Source organism: Octopus sinensis, linkage group LG22 (genome assembly GCF_006345805.1).
Source record: "Octopus sinensis linkage group LG22, ASM634580v1, whole genome shotgun sequence".
Classification (NCBI taxonomy): Eukaryota; Metazoa; Mollusca; class Cephalopoda; order Octopoda; family Octopodidae; genus Octopus; species Octopus sinensis.
The window spans coordinates 23,617,504-23,637,039 of record NC_043018.1 but is presented as its reverse complement, the minus strand read 5'-3'; the positions used below and the strand labels follow the sequence as shown (position 1 = coordinate 23,637,039).

Genomic DNA, 19,536 nt, shown 5'->3' with positions numbered 1-19,536 from the left:
CCAAAGGTCGATTTGCTCGACTAAAGGCGGTGCTCCAGCATGGTCGCAGTCAAGTGACTGAAACAAGTAAAAGAGTAAAGAGTATAATGCAAAATATGACTGCATGACTAACCACACTTTTGGAAGGGCATCCAGATGCAAAATTCAAGCCAAAACTAACCTCGTCTGTACTAGTGCCATGTAAAAAGCACCGAGTCCACTCTGTAGAGTGGTTGGTGTTAGGAAGGGCATCCAGCTGTATAAACCCTGCCAAAACAGACAGTAGCCTGGGGTTGTCCTCCATCTTGCTGGCTCCTGTCATCTGTCCTACCCAGGCATGCATGGAAGATGGACATTAAATGATGAATGATGATGACTGTTTGCTTATCTGTCAGTCAATTGATCAATCAATCAATCAATCAATCAGCCGATCAATCATTGTCATTGTTTTTAACATCCACATTTTTTGATAATGCTATCTCTGTTTGATAATGTTGTCTGTGTGTGTTTGATAATGTCTGTGTGTCTGACAATGTTGTCTATGCTTTTGTGAATGTGTGCTTGTGTTAATGTTGTGTGTGTTTCATGATGTTGTCAAAGTGCTTTATGAATATGATACACTTGAATGTGTATGTGAAAGCGATAGATAGATAGATAGATAGAGAGAGAGAGAGAGAGAGAGAGAGAGAGAGAGAGAATGAGATGTTGTTGTTCTTGTCTTGTGAATATGGTATCAGTGTTCTTTGTTATTGTACTCTTGGTTCCAAATTTAATACAAAACTATTCCTCTTGTACATTCCAGATGAGAACATCACTATGGCCATGTTTGCCATGGTAGAATGTCCCAGTTTTGCTACAATCAAATTCAATATTAAAACTCAGGAGAACCATACTATGGTTGGCAATGGTACCATCATTAATGTGTTCTCAAATGGGTTTTTGCGTATGCTGTTTGGAAGTTCTTTAACATCTGAGATGTTGAAATTGGGTTTAGATGGGTCCTTCATTTATACAAATGTCAATGGTGAAAATCAACAGAGCAGATCCAACCCACCAACTGAAAGTACCTACTACTTCAAACACAATTCCAACATCATCTGTGAGACAACAGACACCAAAGGCAACGCTTTTTATGTCAATTACAAGGGCGAGAAAGAAATCGTGAAAGAGACAAGTGAAAACAATAATAACGATAAATTTCGTGAGGGCATCCAGCATAGTCCAAGGTATTTTATTCTACACCGTGACGGCTGCGTAGATGAATTGTTAAACAAGAATGTAGTCAACGACTTTGTTGAAGACACTGAGCAACACCCAGCAGCTATTGTCTTAAAAGATGTCTTCCAAGACAATTCTGGGATGTCAGGAATAACGTATTTGAGGCCTATCCAGAAAAGCGCATCTGACAATTGGGTCGTAGAGTATGAATGCAATACCATCATTCCACCAGGTTTCCTAGAAAACAGTGAAACCTTATGCCATGTCAAATCAACCGATCATCAAATCAAAAAGTGTCCAAATCTTCTGGAAACTCGGCAGTTTACGCAGTATGAGGACCTTGACAAAGATCTTCAGCAAAGGTGAGAATGTTTGAAAATGTTCAATGTGAAGAATATGTGAAATGGTTCAAGGTTTTATTGACAACAGTTTGCTGTTTGAATGTATATTATAGAAATCAAAGAGAGTACCGTAAATCCTCGAGTATAGTCCGCCCTTGAGTATAATACGCAGGGGATTTTTAGGGGGTTGTACTTCCGAAAAACCTAAACCTTGTGTATAATACTCACTCCTTCTCTAACTTGGGTCATGTGTAATTAAGCCAGCAGTACCTAGTCAAACAAACACTTCCGCGCATGCGTAATACAGTACTGATGTTCTTAACTGTTATATGAAAATGTAAAAATGTTTGCAAATTGTTTTTGTTACATGTTATTCTGTGTTCTGAATACTTTTATTTTAATAAATGTTGCTTACTGCAAGTTATGGATGATTCTTTTATGACTCCATTGCTTTCAGGCTTAGCTTAATGTATTTTCGCGCCCGACATCACAAAATGCATCTGAATAAACATTGCTGGACAGCAAATAAAGACTCGGACACTGCTTAGAAAATATTTTTCATTTTTAACCTCGTATATAGTACGCACTAGGGATTTTGACCTTTAAATTTTGGGAAAAAATGTGGATTATACACGAGGATTTACGGTAGTAGTATGAGTTACAGAAGGAATTTATGATAGCTGTAAGTTCAGGCATAGTGTGTGTGTAAGCACCTTATAGAAATAGGGGCATAGTGAGTGTATAAATTATATTGGTACAGAGTCTGTTTAAGTCACTGAGGTAAGGTGAGTGTTTGTAATTTATTAGGGTAACAGAACATGAGTAAATTATCAAGTTACAAAAGCTGTGTGAATATTTAGGTAGATTGGCTGTGTAATCTATACTTAGGTATTTAAGCCCATCATTCTTCTGTGCCGGTGGCACATAAAAAGCAACATCCGAACGTGGCCGATGCCAGCACCGCCCCGACTGGCTTCTGTGCCGGTGGCACATAAAAAGCACCAACCGATCGTGGGATCCCGGAACATCTCACTGTGCTTGAGGAGACCTGTTGAGCAAGTGCATGTACATGAACATCGAACCAAATATCAATGGAAACAGTAGTAGTTGTGATACCTGTGCCGGTGACACATAAAAAGCACCATCCGAACGTGGCCGTTGCTAGTGCAGCCTCCACTGGCTTCTGTGCCGGTGGCACATAAAAAAGCACCATCCGAACGTGACCGATGCCAGCACCACCTTGACTGGCTTCTGTGCTGGTAGCACAAAAAAAAAAAAAAAAAGCACCAACTGATCGTGGCCGATGCCAGACCCCTCTGGCACCTGTGCAGGTGGCACGTAAAAAGCACTCACTACACTCGCGGAGTGGTTGGCGTTAAGAAGGGCATCCAGCTGTAGAAACACTGCCAGATCAGACTGGAGCCTGGGGCAGCCCCTGGCTCCCCAGACCCCGGTCGAACCGTCCAACCCGTGCTAGCGCGGAAAAAGGACGTTAAACGATGATGATGATGATGATGATGATTCCCTATGGAGCATAAACCATTAATGATATTTCTTCACTGTTTTCAATGCTGAGGTGGTCTTTCTTCTGTGTCTTTCCAGTTTGATTCCTGCTTTTTTCAGCTCTGCCTCAGTATTGGCACGGCACACTAGTCAGGGCATTAGGATTACATTTATGAGATTGTGAATTTGATTTGTGAACTGGGCTGTGTGTTGTGTTCTTGAGCAAGACACTTTATTTCACATTGCACCAGTCCACTCAGCTGTAGAAATGAGTTGCAATGTCACTGATGCCAAGCTGTATCAGCCATTGCCTTTCCCTTGGACAACAGCATGGTATGGAGAGGAGAGGCTGGTATGTTTGGGCAACTTTTGGAGGGGAACTTTCTAGGTGCTATCCCATGGTCATTCATGACTGAAGGGAGTTTTTACCATTTTATATATATATATATATATATATGAGTGAGTGAACAAACAAAAGAAGGGCACTCAACAAATTCATTGGGAATTACATGTATGGATCAAAACAGTTTGATTCAAATTCGTTGGTACTCAGAGTTTCAAGTGTGATGCTAGTCATCAACCATTTTGAATTTGAATGAAAGAAGTTGATTGTTATTAATGTAAGGTGGGCTGCGATTGGTTGAGGAAAGTCATGCGGTGTCATGGTTTGATGTTGGTATATCGGTATATCAGCGACGACAGTTTGTTGTAAGCTACTGCTTGGGACCTGAAAATTGACTACGTGGTGGACAGGAAATCGATCACGTGGCAGACAGGAAATTGGTCGGGTTGTTGGAGAGGAAGTAAGAAGTGGTGGTATGTGCAAGTGTATAGTTGTATATGTGGGTGTGTGCACATGCTCATATGGTTTTGTGTGCATGTCTATTGATGCGAACATGTGCATCTATATATGGGTGTGCATGCACATACCCAGACACACACACATAAATGAATGTGTGTGTGCACATGCACACATACATGCATTTACACACATGCATACAGATGTACACACACACACTCATACGTATTCATTTATATGTTCATATGTATATATAAGCATGCATGTACACATGCATATTAGTGTGTGCATGCACATGTGTACTTGTGTGCACATGTGCATGCATGAGTATACGTGCACATAACAAGAATTGGTAATTGACTATCCTGCTCATGTGGTTGATTGGTGATGGTGACCTTGGTGATGGTGACCTTGGTGATGGTGACCTTGGTGATGGTGACCTTGGTGCAGGTGGTGCACAGTAGCAGCTGGTACTAAGTTGGTATATCTGGGTTGTCAGCAGTCAGAGGCTTGAAATTTGCCAGAAGGGCATACCTCTAATGACAGCTATAAGATTGTATTTCTTGTTGATGGATACTGTGGGTTGTTAGAGGATATGCAGTTTTTCGCAGAGGCAAAGCTGGCTGTTGGAGACACTGGGTGAAAATGGTGGCACTCTATCGACAAGAGTCCACTAGTCTCCAAAGAAACAAGACAGAAGTAGAGTTCTCTCTGTTCTTGAATCTAAATGAGTGCATATGTTGGCAGTATCTTCCCTTGAGGTCATTAGTTGTCATACCTGTGGAGTGCCTAGTAATGCCATCAGATGGTGTAAGGGTGGCTCTGTATACTACAGCGATTGAGAAGCAGGATCCTTTTAGAGGACATATATATATATATATGACAGGCTTCTGATGGAGTCACTGTTTAATTACCATACTCCCAGGTCCGTTCTGATTTAGAATGGCTGTACCTTTCAGGAACCCATCTATAGATTAAATAGATTTTTGTATGGGTAGATTGCGCTCTTTAGCTTGTACCTAGGATGGGAACTTTCTAGGTGCAATCCCATGGTCATTCATGATCGAAGGCAGTCTTTGCTTTTACTTCAGTATCCAATCTCTGGCAGTTTTTAAGGTGTTCACTCTTCCATCTCCCTTGTGAGTTCCTGATGTATCAAGGCATGATGTGCAATGCAGAATGTTAGTTTCCTTAAGGAGCAGCCTATCCTTTCCCCTATTTGTGCTTCATGACCTGTTCTTCCACTGGCACCTGCCACCCACCTTTCTGCCGTGGTTCTTCATTTCTTACCTTATCCAGCCATAATTACAGCATTGTAACATTGTAATCATCTCATACCATTTACTACACAACACTGTCAGATCATAAACTGGCACTTTGTTGGTTTTGACAACGAGCATTCCAGTTGATCCAATCAATGGAATGGCCTGCTCATGTAATTAATATGCAAGTGGCTGAGAACTCCACAGACACACATACCCTTAACATACTTCTCAGAGATATTCAGCGTGACATACACAGAATGTGATAACGCTGGCCCTTTGAAATACATGTGCTGCTCATTTTTACCAGCTGAGTGGACTGGAGCAATGTGAAATAAAGTGTCTTGCTCAAGAATACCACATGCCACTGGGAATTGAACTCGTGATATTACTATCCTGATCCAAATGCGCCAACCACTAAGCCATGTGCCTTCACATAGATCATATATGTAACAATGAATACATAACTACATGTCCCTACATTGATACAACTCCTACATCTTCACTTGTTACACTATTAAATGCCACATGTTAAATGTATGATTCTTCTCTCTGTCCAGAGTCCACCAAGGACTTTACAAGTACATTTACTACAAATTCCAGCGTCATTTCCAGTTGGAGAATTTAACAGTTTTTGACACGAGGAGAGCAGCGGAAAAGGCCAAGGCTAAATCTATTGAAGCTTATGTGCAACAGCTATCAACTTTGCACTCTCAACATATAATGAACAATGGTAAGTACTTATTTATGAGTTCTGTTCTTAAGAATAAATACACAAGTCATTTCAGATCTCATAGCAATATTTTGGCAGTTGGTAGATATCAGCATTGACTAGCAAACATTTTTTTTACTGAAATTATAAACAAAGTCAGTGGTTTGTTTAGGCTTAACCCTTTAGCATTCATATTATTCAGCCAAATGCAATGGTTATTAATAACATTGTTTTGAATTAATCGCATATCATCTTGTAGCTTTGAAATTTTTGATGATGTGATTGTGTATTTTTAGTATGACATTGTAGTAGATGGGAGAGGTTATATTTGTCCAGTTTGAGCATAAAGCAAGTAGAATATTTGGGCTGGTTATGGCCAGATTAAATGCTAAAAGCTTAAAGATCTTGGTACTTGTGGTTGTTGAGACGAGACACATGTGAAAATACCAGTGTCCCAGAATCCCTTGTGCCAATAAACCAAATGTGTTATGATCACCTTGTCATTAGTAAAAGGGTGAAGTTGTTCTCCTGTGACATACACAACAGTTATTAGCATACTTGCATTTGAATCTGCTGGAATGTATCAACATTAAATATCTTAAATACTTCTTACTTGTTTCAGTCATTAGACTGAGGCCATACTGGGGCACCACCTTGAAGAATTTTATCCAACCCATGCCAGCATGGACAACAGATGTTAAATGATGATGATGATGTAACACCAGTACTTATTCTGTTGGTATCTTTTGCTGAACTGCTGTCATGGGGGCATAAACACACCAACACCTGTTGTCAAGCAGTAATAGGGGACAAACACTAATACATATACACACATGATGGGCTTCTTTTGGTTTCCATCTACCAAATCCATTCACTAGGCTTTCTTTGGCCTGAAGGTATAGCAGGTATTCTGTGTGACTTCAGAATGGGACTTCTTTGAAGAAGATTAAATGCTGAATTGATATGTTTTGCAGTTTTATTTTTTTGTGGGGATAGCCCTGATTCTTTGTTTTTGTTTTTGACCTTGTGTGTGTGTCAGAGAGAGAGAGAGGGAGAGAAAGCGTGCATGTGTATGGGTATATATCTGGGTATATGTGTATGCATATGTCTGTGTATAGATGTGTGTATGTATACAGGGTGGCCCAAAAATAGCTTTACAGTTATTCTACTTTCTCTTTCACATTCATATATTAACAGTTTAGATCTTAATTATGAAAAAATACGAACCCATTATTCTGTGCTAATTTAGTTTAATTTTGTCAAGCCCCCTTTTCAGTTTGTAAAACGGAAATTTAAATGTAATAAAATGTTTTAAAAGACATTTAAAGTGCCTACGTGATAACTGTAAACCTTACTTTTGGGCCACCCTGTATATATATATATATATGTATGTGTAAGTGCGCATGTGTCTGTGTATATGTGTATGTATCTGTCTATGGATATGTTTTTTGTGTGTGTATATATGTGTAAGTGTGCATGCGTCTGTATATGTGTATATATGTGTGTGTGCGTATGTGTATCTGTATATGTGCCAATGCATGTGTCTGTATATATGTCTATGTGTGTGTACATAAACTAGGTTTGTGCATGTATCTATTTATCAGTCTCTCTCTCTTTCTCATCTTGAGCCATTCCCCTTTATTGCCAACATCATCTCACCATTAGGGGCATCCTATGGGACAACCTAGATGAGATGAGGTCCAACCATTAACTTTCACTTCCTGCTTCTTTTCTATCTTCCATGCCTACCTTCACACTCCACAGAAAACGATGTGAAGAAGATGTACGAGAGTGCGGTGAACCAGGGCCAGACAATTGTCGAGATTGAATCAGTGATCAGCGAACCCCCAGTGGAGAAGGAAAAGTCCCAGAATTATTGCTATGATGAAAGCATCAGGAAGGCATTGCGTAACAAAACTATCCCGAATTACTTTGAAAGTGTTTTTGGAAAAACTTTTCTTGCTAACCAAGAGGTGAGAACTTGGGCTTTGCTAACATTTTTGGGGGAGAAGGCAGAGGCAAGGAGGGTGGTGGGTTTTAGCATGGATGAGGTTTAGCTATTGCTGAGAAAATCACCACCTCCATCACCATCCCCGTTTTTTGTTAACACCTCCCCCAACCCTGTTTCCATCTCCTCACCTCCAACACTGTTCCACTTCCATTGCCCGCTCCCTCTTCCATTGCCATTCCCTTCTACATCACTACTTCCACCTCCATCACCACTCCCACCTCCACCATCATTCCTACCTCCATTGCCTCTCCCACCTCCATCACCACTCCCACCTCCATTGCCACTCCCATCTCCAACACCACTCCCACCTCCATTGCCATTCCCACCTCCATTGCCATTCCCACCTCCACTGCCATTCCCACCTCCATCACCACTCCCACCTCCATTGCCATTCCTACCTCCATTGCCATTCCTACCTCCATTGCCATTCCCACCTCCATTGCCATTCCCACCTCCATCACCACTCCCACCTCCATCACCACTCCCACCTCCATCACCACTCCCACCTCCATCACCACTCCCACCTCCATCGCCACTCCCACCTCCATCGCCACTCCCACCTCCATTGCCACTCCCACCTCCATCGCCACTCCCACCTCCATCGCCACTCCCACCTCCATTGCCATTCCCAACTCCACTGCCATGACTCCAGAAGGTAACCTTTACCTTTTTATGATATCTACCACATTACAGTTTATTCTGAGAGAACATCCATATTTTAATTGGGCATAGATATTACCTCTTGGTATTTTCTCATGTTCAAGCTAGTGTCATGTATAGCATAAACATGTAGTGTAAACATTCAAACATTGTCACAATCTTTTCTAAATCCTGTTGCATTTCTCATGGAATTTTTGGTCCTCCAAAGTCGTCTTGGTGTATGAGTGAACTAACCTATATTTTTGGCTGTAAATTTTTTGGGGGGTCTTGTTAAATCTCTTCTTGTCACTTGAAGTATTTCAATTTTCCATTATAAAATAACATATCTTTAAATGCTTGTAAGTTTTTAGTTAGTAATTTCTAGAAAAAAACAACAAAATGAATGTGGCTTTCATCATTGGCATACAAAACTACACAATGCAGAAAATTTGAAAAACAATTTGATGAAAGTTTGAAATACTTCAAGTGGTTGGAAGGAATTTAACAAGATCCAATTTTGGTCTGAAAAATCTGACACGGATGTCAGAAAATCCAGTACTTTAAAGGAGCTGACAGGGGTCACACACACAGTGCAAGGCTTAGCAACCAATGTTTTGGCTGTTGTTGGTTATTCTTTACAATCAACCTTAGTCTCCTTGTTTCAGTAAGAACACTATTTTAAGCCATTGCAGTTTTGCTCATTACACTGTGGATTCCTCACATCAGCTTTTGTCTTCTTTGTATCACCCTTCTTACCAATTACATATTTTGTAGAGTTTTCAACCCTCAAATGTTGTTTAGCCCCAAATCAACCCTGCTTTAACAAGCCTATGATCGAATACATTCAATTCTTTGGCACATCATGCTCTTACCCTTTTCTTAATGGAGGGAATGGGCAGGAAGTTCAGAGAGCTGTTGACAATAATGCGCTACTATCTCACCTGTGGAGGCGCAATGGCCCAGTGGTTAGGGCAGCGGACTCGCGTTCGTAGGATCGCGGTTTTGATTCCCAGACCGGGCGTTGTGAGAGTTTATTGAGCGAAAACACTTAAAGCTCCACGAGCCTCCGGCATGGGATGGTGGTGATCCCTGCTGTACTCTTTCACCACAACATTCTCTCACTCTTACTTCCTGTTTCTGTTGTACCTGTATTTCAAAGGGCTGGCCTTGTCACTCTCTGTGTCACGCTGAATATCCCCGAGAACTACGTTAAGGGTACACGTGTCTGTGGAGTGCGCAGTCACTTACACGTTAATTTCACGAGCAGGCTGTTCCGTTGATTCGGATCAACCGGAACCCTCGTCGTCGTAACTAACGGAGTGCTTCCGTCCGACTATCTCACCTCCTTCCCTTAGTGGAATTTCTTCCAGCTCATAACATTCTGAATTCCATTGAAGTTGACTTTTTTTTGTCTCTCATCTTTTCAGGGTCAATAAAATAAAGTAACAATCAACTGGGGGCCCTGATATTACCACCTGGCCTTGTGGCAGCTGTTCACTTCCAGTGAATTATGATAACAATCCTTATTTTCCGAGCACCATCTGTTTTCTGTGCTGTTTTCTGCAAGTGCTCCACCCTTATTGCAGCCCCTATTTGTTCCATGTACATCTCAAGATGTTCTGTTCCAAGGGCTCCAATAATTATTGGTACTAATACCACCTTTTTCAGCGACCACAACTGCTTATATTGCAGCCCCTATTTGTTCCATGTACATCTCAAGATGTACTGCTCCAAGGGCTCCAACAATTATCGGTACTAATACCACCTTTATCCTCGACCACAACTGCTTAACCTCCCAAGCTAACCTGTCATATCTATTGACTTTTCTTTCTTCCTTATTGCATACCTTGTTGTCTGCTGGGCATGCTATATCTATGATCCAGCATCGTTTGCTTTCCTTCTCAATTAACACTATATCTGGTTTACTATTCTCTATCTCATGGTTGTACTGAATCATAAAATCCCATAGGATATTAATATTATTATTAGTAGTAGCAAGGCGGCAAAGTTGTTAGCATGCTGAACAAAACACTTAGCAGTATTTTGCCCATCACTACATTCTGAGTGCAAATTCTGCCAAGGTCGACTTTGCCTTTCACCCTTTCGGGGCCGATAAATTAAATACCAGTGAAACACTGGCATCAATGTAACCAACTCATTCCCTACCCCAAAATTGCTGCCCTTGTGACAAAATTTGATGCCTTTATTATTAGTTTTACCTAACATAATATAAAATTGTTGTAGTTACTCACTTTGACACATAAAACATCACTGTGAACATTCCTGTTACATTTTTCTGCTTTAGGAAGAAAAACTTGATTATGAACTAAAGAGCCATTGCATCTTTAATGGAATTGCAGAAGAACCTGCAGAAGAAGAGTCTTCACCAACCGTAACAAGTAATGTCCCTAGATTTTATTCATCAGTTCTACTCCACTTCTCATTCCCACAGGTGGCACATCATCGTTTAACGACTGCTTTCCATGCTGGCATGTGTCGGACGGTTTGACTGGGGACTGGCAAACCAGGAGGCTGCACCAGGATCCAATCTGATCTGGCAAGGTTTCTACAGCTGGATGCCCTTCCTAATGCCAACCACTCCGAGATTGTAGTGGGTTCCTTTTACCTGCCACTGCTCTGGTAAAGCCTACTAACCCTGCCAAACTCCTGATCTTGCTGACATACTCATCCATTTACTCACCTGTCCATCTCACTCTTCCGAGCTTGCTGTAGGCTTTAAATGCCCCTTCTGTGTATGCATCCTTTTGATGCTCTTCCGTTTTCTCTACTTTGATCTCCTTCAACCATTTCTAAGTACAGATTTAGTGCACTTGCCTTCAAGGTAAATTGGCATAAGGCTAGTCACATCTTCAATAGCCTGCAGCTTGTCCAGGCCACCACGTCACCTTCCACAGCAAAATGGTCTCAATACATTGCTACAGATTCTGATTTTTGTAGCCATTGCACGTGTCGACAGTCAGAAAGGCAGGACCAAAAACAGAAAAAAAAATAACTCAGGCGTATAGCTTCACAACTGGTAAGCAGTGTGCTGAAATAGCTTGTTGTAAAGCATAAATAAAAGTTGCCCTTACCTTGAGATGCAATTGGCAAATGTCAATCCAGGTGTTGGGTCACAGGGACCAGTAAAACTTCATAGTTGTACCCACACGTGCCATCTATCTGAACTTCTGGCCAGAAAGAACTACTCTCCGAAGAGCATTCCCAAAACACGTCTGTCGCACGCAACACATCAGCTAAGAGGAGGCCATTTTGAACCTGCTGTTTCTTGAAGTGACATCACTTCCTCTCACTTCTGATCCCTCGTCCTTGTTGCCCACTCCATCCACGGCTGCCCTGAGTTTTATTTCTAAAACAGTCATTGTACTGCACAGCCAAACTCTACTTTAATGTAGATTAACTAATACAAATCTCAACCCTTTAGCATTTAATCCACCCATAGGCACAGGCATGGGTATGTGGTAAAAAGCTTGCTTCCCAACCACATGGCTCCAGTTTCAGTCCCACTTGGGCAAGTATCTTCTATAGCTTCAGGCTGACCAAAGCTTTGAGTGGATTTGGTAGATGGAAACTGTCATATATATATATATATATATATATATATCACGTGACCGACCAGACCATCAGATGTTGTTACACATCGCTGGTCACAATGCGTTTGCATTGTTTTAGCCTTCGAATGACGCCACCCCGCTGGCTAAGCAAGCAGGCCAACAGAAGAAAGAGTGGTGAAAGAAAGAGTGGTGAAAGAGTACAGCAGGGATCACCACCCCCTTCCGGAGCCTCGTGGAGCTTTTAAGGTGTTTTCACTCAATAAACACTCACAACGCCCGGTCTGGGAATCGAAACCGTGATCCTACGACCGCGAGTCTGCTGCCCTAATCACTATATATATATATATATATATATATATATCCCATGTCGGTGGCACATAAAAAGCACCATCTGAGCATGGCTGATGCCAGTACCCCCTGACTGGCTCCTGTACCAGTAGCACGTAAAAAGCACCCACTACACTCTCGGAGTGGTTGGTGTTAGGAAGGACATCCAGCTGTAGAAAATTGCCAGATCAGATTGGAGCCTGTAGCAGCCACTGGCTCTCCAGATTTCAGTCAAACCATCCAAGCCATGCCAGCATGGAATACAGACGTTAAACGATGATGATGATGATGATGAGATATATATATATATATATATATATATATATATATATATAGATGTGTGTGTGTGTGTGTGTTTGTTCCCCCACCATCACTTGACAACCAGTGTTGGTGTGTTTACATCCCCGTAACTTAGTGGTTTGGCAAAAGAGATCGATAGAATAAGTACTAGGCTTACAAAGATTTCTTTGACTAGAAAGCAGTGCTACAGCATGGCCACAGTCAAATGACTGAAACAAGTAAAAGAGTAAAAAAGTATTCTACCTGCTTTATGCTCAAACTGGTCAGATCTGTCCCCTCACACCAACCCTACAATGTCATTCTAGAAATTAACAGTTACCACACCGAACTCTCAAAGCTACAAAATAATGCATGATTAATTGAAAATAATGCGAATAAATAAGCATTACCTTTTGACGGAATAACGTGGATGCTAAAAGGTTAAACATCAAAATTTGCAGGTCTGTCCAACCTATGGAGACAGTGATACAAGTATTTCGGTTTGTTAACCTATTCAACACACATTGGCACAGCATTAAGATTCTAAATCTCATCCTATTGCTTGGAACCTTGGGTAGATGTCTCCAACTATAGCCTCAGGTCAACGTGTAGTTTGTGAATGCGAACCGCGTGCACGTACAAGCATGCATACATGCAGATTTATCTTTTCTCTTTTACTTGTTTCGGTCATGAGACTGTGGCCATGCTGGGGCATTGAAGAGTTTTTAATAGAATGATTCGACCCCAGTACGTTTTTCTTCTTTTGTTAAGTCCGCTACTTATTTTATCGGTCTCCTTGCCAAACTGTTAAGTTACAGGGACATAAACATACCAACACCAGTTGTCAAGCGATGGTGGTGGTGGTGGTGAAGTGGGGGCAAATACACACACACACACACATTTGTGACAGGTTTCTTTCAGTTTTTTTCAAAAGGCGGCGAGCTGGCAGAAACGTTAGCACGCTGGGCGAAATGCTTAGCGGTATTTCGTCTGTCGTTACGTTCTGAGTTCAAATTCCGCCGAGGTCGACTTTGCCTTTCATCCTTTCGGGGTTGATTAAATAAGTACCAGTTACGCTCTGGGGTCGATATAATCGACTTAATCCGTTTGTCTTTGTTTGTCCTCTCTGTGTGTAGCTCCTTGTAGGTAGTAAAGAAATAGGTTTCTTTCAGTTTCTGTCTACCAAATCCACTCACAAGGCTTTCGTCAGCCCAAGGCTATAGTAGAAGACACTTGCAAAAGGTGACACACAGTGGAATTGAACCTAGAACCATGCAGCTGGGAAGCAAGTTTCTTACCACACAGCCACACCTGAGCACCTTTATTTACTTTCATGTTGTTGATGATGATGTTGATAATGAAGATGTACGGTGGGTGGGTGGGTGGTACCGAAAAGTAACTGGAAACATTCTCTGTGGGACAAGTCTGTTGTAGTTCAGGCTCCCACCACTAGAAACCACTTGATGCAATCCTCAGGCATCAGCCTGCTGACCAGCATTGTCAAGTGTGATCATACTGCCATGCGGTGCATTTTTTTTTTGCAGTGCTCCACCCCTGTTTGTCGATTTTTGTGATGGTTGAAATGAAGGAACAGCATGCTCCCATGAAATTCTGTCTTCTGCCGGGGAAAACAGTGGCCAAAACAGTTGTCATGCTTCAAACAGCTTACAAGGCCGCTGCCATGAGCAAAACACGAATTTATGAGCGGTTTCCATTGTTCAGGAATGGTCACTTGTCGCTTGAGGACCATCCTCGATCAGAACGACCATGGACCTTCCAAATGAATGAAAGCATCACGAAAATTCATGAACTGATCTTGAAGGACCATCACCGAACAGTTGACAAACTTGTGTGAGGAATTGCGTATGAAAAGAGTTGCAGAAAAATTATGCCTTGGTTGGTCATGGAAGATCAAAAGTAGTCACGACTGAATGTGTATCGTGAACTGAAAGAACAGTTGGAAGTTGATCTGGATCTTTTTCCAAAGGTCATCACTGGTGATGAAAGTGATGGAATTTGCAGATATGGAAGAGGTGAACAAAATTATAATGGAGGCGATAAAAGGCTTCGCTTGACAAGAGGTCCAGTGCTGCTTTGAACAATGGGAAATGCGTCTGGACCGATGAATTGCTTCAATTGGAGAATATTTTGAAGGTAATAAAAGTGTAAACACATAAAATTAAGTGATTAAAATAATACTGCAAAATTCTGGTTTCTTTTGGGTACCCCCTTGTATATATGTATATATATATATATATATTATATTATATTATAAGATATTTTCTTTATTTTATTTTATTTTATTTTATTTTATTTTTTTATTTTTCAACTTAAAAAAATTTTATTTTCTTTTATTTTTTCTTTTATTTTTTATTTTTATATTTTACTTTATTTTATTTTTATATTTTTATTTATTTAAAAAAATTTTTTTAATTTTTTTTTTTTCATTTAAAAAAATTTTTTTTCCATTTTTAAAATTAAAAAAAATTTTTTTCAAATTGTTTTTCATTTAAAAAAAAATTTTTTTTCAGTTTTTTTTCATTTTTTTCCATTTTTTTTTTTCATTTTATTTTCATTTATTTTCAATTTGTAATAAAGCCTTCCTTTTTCATTTCAGGTGAGATTGCAGAAGCTGAATCTCCCCACGGAGTGCGACCAGTCAACCCGTCTCCAGCGCATGCTTCAGGCACTGCTTCACCTACAATTGTTCGACCCACAAATCCGACCCCAACTATTTCACATATTCACTTTCCAGAAAGGCCTGGTGCGTAATTATTCTATGTCTCTTGTTATGATATTGTTGTAGTACAGTGATTGTTGTAGCTGTGGTACTGTACAAATTTTGTGGTGTTGATGGTAGTGGTTGTCATTAGTAATAGTAAACGATTAGACAATTGAACAGATTTGTGTCAGAGACAATTAATTAACAGAATAAGGGATTGTGTTTTAGTCGCACGTTTACCATTTATATAATTAAACAAGAATAAAACGATTTTTTTACTTAAAGTAAATTTTGTGTTATTTTGTTTTACTCTTTTACTTGTTTCAGTCATTTGACTGTGGCCATGCTAGAGCACCGCCTTTAGTCGACCAAATCGACCGCGGGACTTATTCTTTTGTAAGCCCAGTACTTATTCTATCGGTCTCTTTTGCCGAACTGCTAAGTGACGGGGACGTAAACACACCAGCATCGGTTGTCAAGCAATGGTGGGGGGACAAACACATATACACACATACACACATATACGACAGGCTTCTTTCAGTTTCCGTCTACCAAATCCACTCACAAGGCATTGGTCGGCCTGAGGCTATAGTAGAAGACACTTGCCCAAGATGTCACGCAGTGGGAATGAACTCAGAACCATCATCATCATCATCATTCAACGTCCGCTTTCCATGCTAGCATGGGTTGGACGGTTCAACTGGGGTCTGGGGAGCCCGAAGGCTGCACCAGGCCAGTCAGATCTGGCAGTGTTTCTACAGCTGGATGCCCTTCCTAACGCCAACCACTCCGAGAGTGTAGTGGGTGATTTTATGTGCCACCGACACAGGTGCCAGACGAGGCTGGCGAACGGCCACGCTCGGATGGTGTTTTTTATATGCCACTGACACAGGTGCCAGACGAGGCTGGCAGACGGCCACGCTCGGATGGTGTTTTTATGTGCCACCGACACAGGTGCCAGATGAGGCTGGCGAACGGCCACGATCGGATGGTGTTTGTTATGTGCCCACAGCACGGAGGCCAGTCGATGCGGTACTGGCTATGGCCACGTTCGGATGGTTTTCTTGTGTGCCACCGGCACTGGTACCACAAAGATACAAATTCCATTGATGTTCATCTATTTTGATTTGTTTTGATTTTGGTAAACAAGCTACTTACCACACAGCCACTCCTGTGCCTGTTTTGTGTTTTTTGTTTTTGCAAAAACAAAAGGATATTTTAAAAGTTTGAAGAAATGTCAGTTTGAAGCATCAGGAAAAATAATATTTATTAGTTTAAAGTATCAGAAAATTATCACCAAATAGCTTGTTACATCAGTTATGAAGTGGGATGGAGTTGTTGGAGTCATTAAAGCATTGGATAAAATACTTTGCTGTATTTCTCCAGGCTCTTTAATGTTCTGAGTTCAAATCCTGTCAGGGGTAGCTTTGCTTGTCATCATTTTAGACTGAGCCCCTTTCCCTCAATTCTCTGGCTTTGGTGCTTATGTTAGAAATAATTACCAAGACAGAGAAATAAGGAGTTTTCATGTGTAGACACATGGTCTGCAAGTTTCCAGAGAGGCAATTAAAAAAAGAGCACTGGACTTTATATATGATAATGAAATCATTGAAAATACTGTAAACATTATATCACATCATCACCATCATTTAACGTCCTGTTTTCCTCGCTAGCATGGGTCGGATGGATCAACATGAATTGATGAGTTAGTATAGTTTCTGCAGCTGGATGCCTTTCCTGACTCCAACCATGCCATAGAGTGTAACTGGATGTTATTTTTTTCATGGCATCAGCACTGATGTGTTCATCAAGTACTTGCAAGACAAGACCCTTCCCTCCCCACTCAAGTGAATGGGGTATATAATTGAGGGATATGAACATCATATGATAGTGGGGATTGGAACAAGTATCTTGCTGAAGGTAGATACATGGCTTCTCCATCTGGGAAGAGAGAGAGTATGAGTGAGTGGGAGAGAGAGAGAGAGAGCATGTGAGTGAGTGAGAGAGAGGAAGAGAGAGAGAGAGAGCAGGTGACTGAGTGAGAGAAAGAGAGAGTGAGGGAGTGAAAGAGAGTGATGTGAGGTTTAGGTACAGAGTATGAGAGAAAGAAAAGGATAGAGGAATACAAAAGGTGGGTGGGTCAGGTGCACTTGAGGGAAAAGTGTGACTTGTTATTAGAGGTGGGGTTTGAGTTGGATACAGTGAATATCAGTTTGGTGTGAAGGGAATTGGAAGAAGGAACAGTCTATGGAGAAATAGCTGAATTAGCTCTCTAAACCTACTATATAGGTTCACCATCATCACCATCATCATCATCATCATTTAATGTGTTTTCCATGCTGGCATGTGTTGGACTGCTTGACAGGAACTGGCAAGGCCAGGGGCCGCACCAGGTTCCATAGGCTGTTTTGGCTTGGTTTCTATGGCTGGATGCCCTTCATAATGTCAGCAACTCCACAGAGTGTACTGGGTGTTTTTACATGACACCATCACTAATGCTTTTTTATATGGCACCAGCACCCAGACCATTGCTTTTTATCTGGCACCTTGCTTTTAGGATCTCAAATCTCTTGTGATGGGCGGGTCTTCTCAAGTACAGCAATGTGCTGCATATCTCCAACCATCTCGTCTGGCAGCTTGTTCCACAGATCCGCAACCCGGACGGAGAAAGCTCCTCTCCTTCGATTGAGATGAAATCGTTGCAGGTAGAGCTTTTCGGAATGACCCCGCAGCCGACGCTCTGGAGCAGGAGTGAAGAACAGCTCTTTCGAGAGGTTATACTTTCCGCTTATGATGTTGTGAGCGAGAATGAGATCACCATGGCGGCGGCGTTTTTCTAGAGAATAAAGGTTGAGCGTCTTCAGCCTTTCTTCATAAGACAAATTCTTGAGACCATGAACCATGCGGGTAGCCAGCTTCTGGACTCTTTTGAGATGCTGTATGTCTTTGAGTCCAACACATGCCAGCATGTTACATATATACCTTGATACTGTGTAGACTGAGACCCTTGTTGACAGGGCCTTCATATTAGATAAAGTATTAACACTTGTGTCATGCAAATTAGCCACTCCAGTTTCCTGTAGCTATTGAAATTGTTGAATATATAAACAAATTGGCAACTGGTTTCTTTGGAATTGGTCAAATTGATGGAGACACCTCTGATGAGAATTCAATAAGATTTGATCAGCAATGAAGGTTGTTCGTCATTTTGACAGTCTACAGGAAATAACTAAACTTGTCCTGCTTATAAATCTACTACAAAGGGTACATAGTAATGAGTCTCATAAAATTATTGGAAAGGCCATTATGCAATATTAAAAAGTTAATACCATAAATTAAGTTCATTTACTTGTGGAATATAACAAATGAACCTGATGTCTTCAAGGAGTGGATAAATTTGAAAGGCACAGGCATGGCTGTGTGGTAAGTAGCTTGGTTGCCAACCACATGGTTTCAGGTTCAGTCCCTCTATATGGCACCATGGGCAAGTGTTCTGTTCTGTAGTCTCAGGCTGAGACTACAGAACAGAACACTCAAAAATATATATATATAGTATAGGTGCAATCACACCTGCACCTAGGTGCTATATATATATAGGCGCAGGAGTGGCTGTATGGTAAGTAGCTTGTTTACCAACCACATGGTTCCGGGTTCAGTCCCACTGCGTGGCACCTTGGGCAAGTGTCTTCTACTATAGCCCTGGGCTGACCAAAGCCTTGTGAGTGGATTTGGTTGATGGAAACTAAAAGAAGCCCATCATAAATATGTATGTGTGTGTGTGTGTGTGTGTCTTTGGTGTCACTGTTTGATCCCCACTGCCACTTGACAACTGGAGCTGGTGTGTTTACATCACAGTAACTTAGCACAACCCACAAACTAACAACACACATACCTTGTGTATGTGTGTTCGAGTTTGTTTAGAGAGTTTGTTTCACGAATAACGATTCATTGTTTCCCTCTTCATCCTCAGTAACTGTTGTCACCAACAGCAATTTATTTTTTTCCATTAATATTTGGTATCCAGTGTCTTCTGTGTCTTCCAACCAGGAGTTGACATTGTCTTCAGTGACATCTGTACCTCCTGCCCCTTGAAATATACAATGAAACTCACTTTCTTCAAATCCTATAAAATTGCATTCTACCACATCATCATGCTGAAGTATTTACCAAAT

At 41.1% G+C, this 19,536-nt stretch overlaps 1 protein-coding gene across 1 annotated transcript in view; it reads left to right on the top strand.

Moving 5' to 3' along the window:
* The first annotated feature begins 5,706 nt into the window (after positions 1-5,706).
* Positions 5,707-19,536, top strand: part of LOC118767520 — a 46,319-nt gene continuing 32,489 nt past the window's right edge. The window contains exons 1-3 of the mRNA XM_036512217.1: positions 5,707-5,835; positions 10,770-10,863; positions 15,260-15,406. Of these exons, the coding sequence (XP_036368110.1) occupies positions 5,833-5,835; positions 10,770-10,863; positions 15,260-15,406 (244 nt within the window). The 5' untranslated portion in view covers positions 5,707-5,832. The remainder of the gene's footprint in view (positions 5,836-10,769; positions 10,864-15,259; positions 15,407-19,536) is intronic.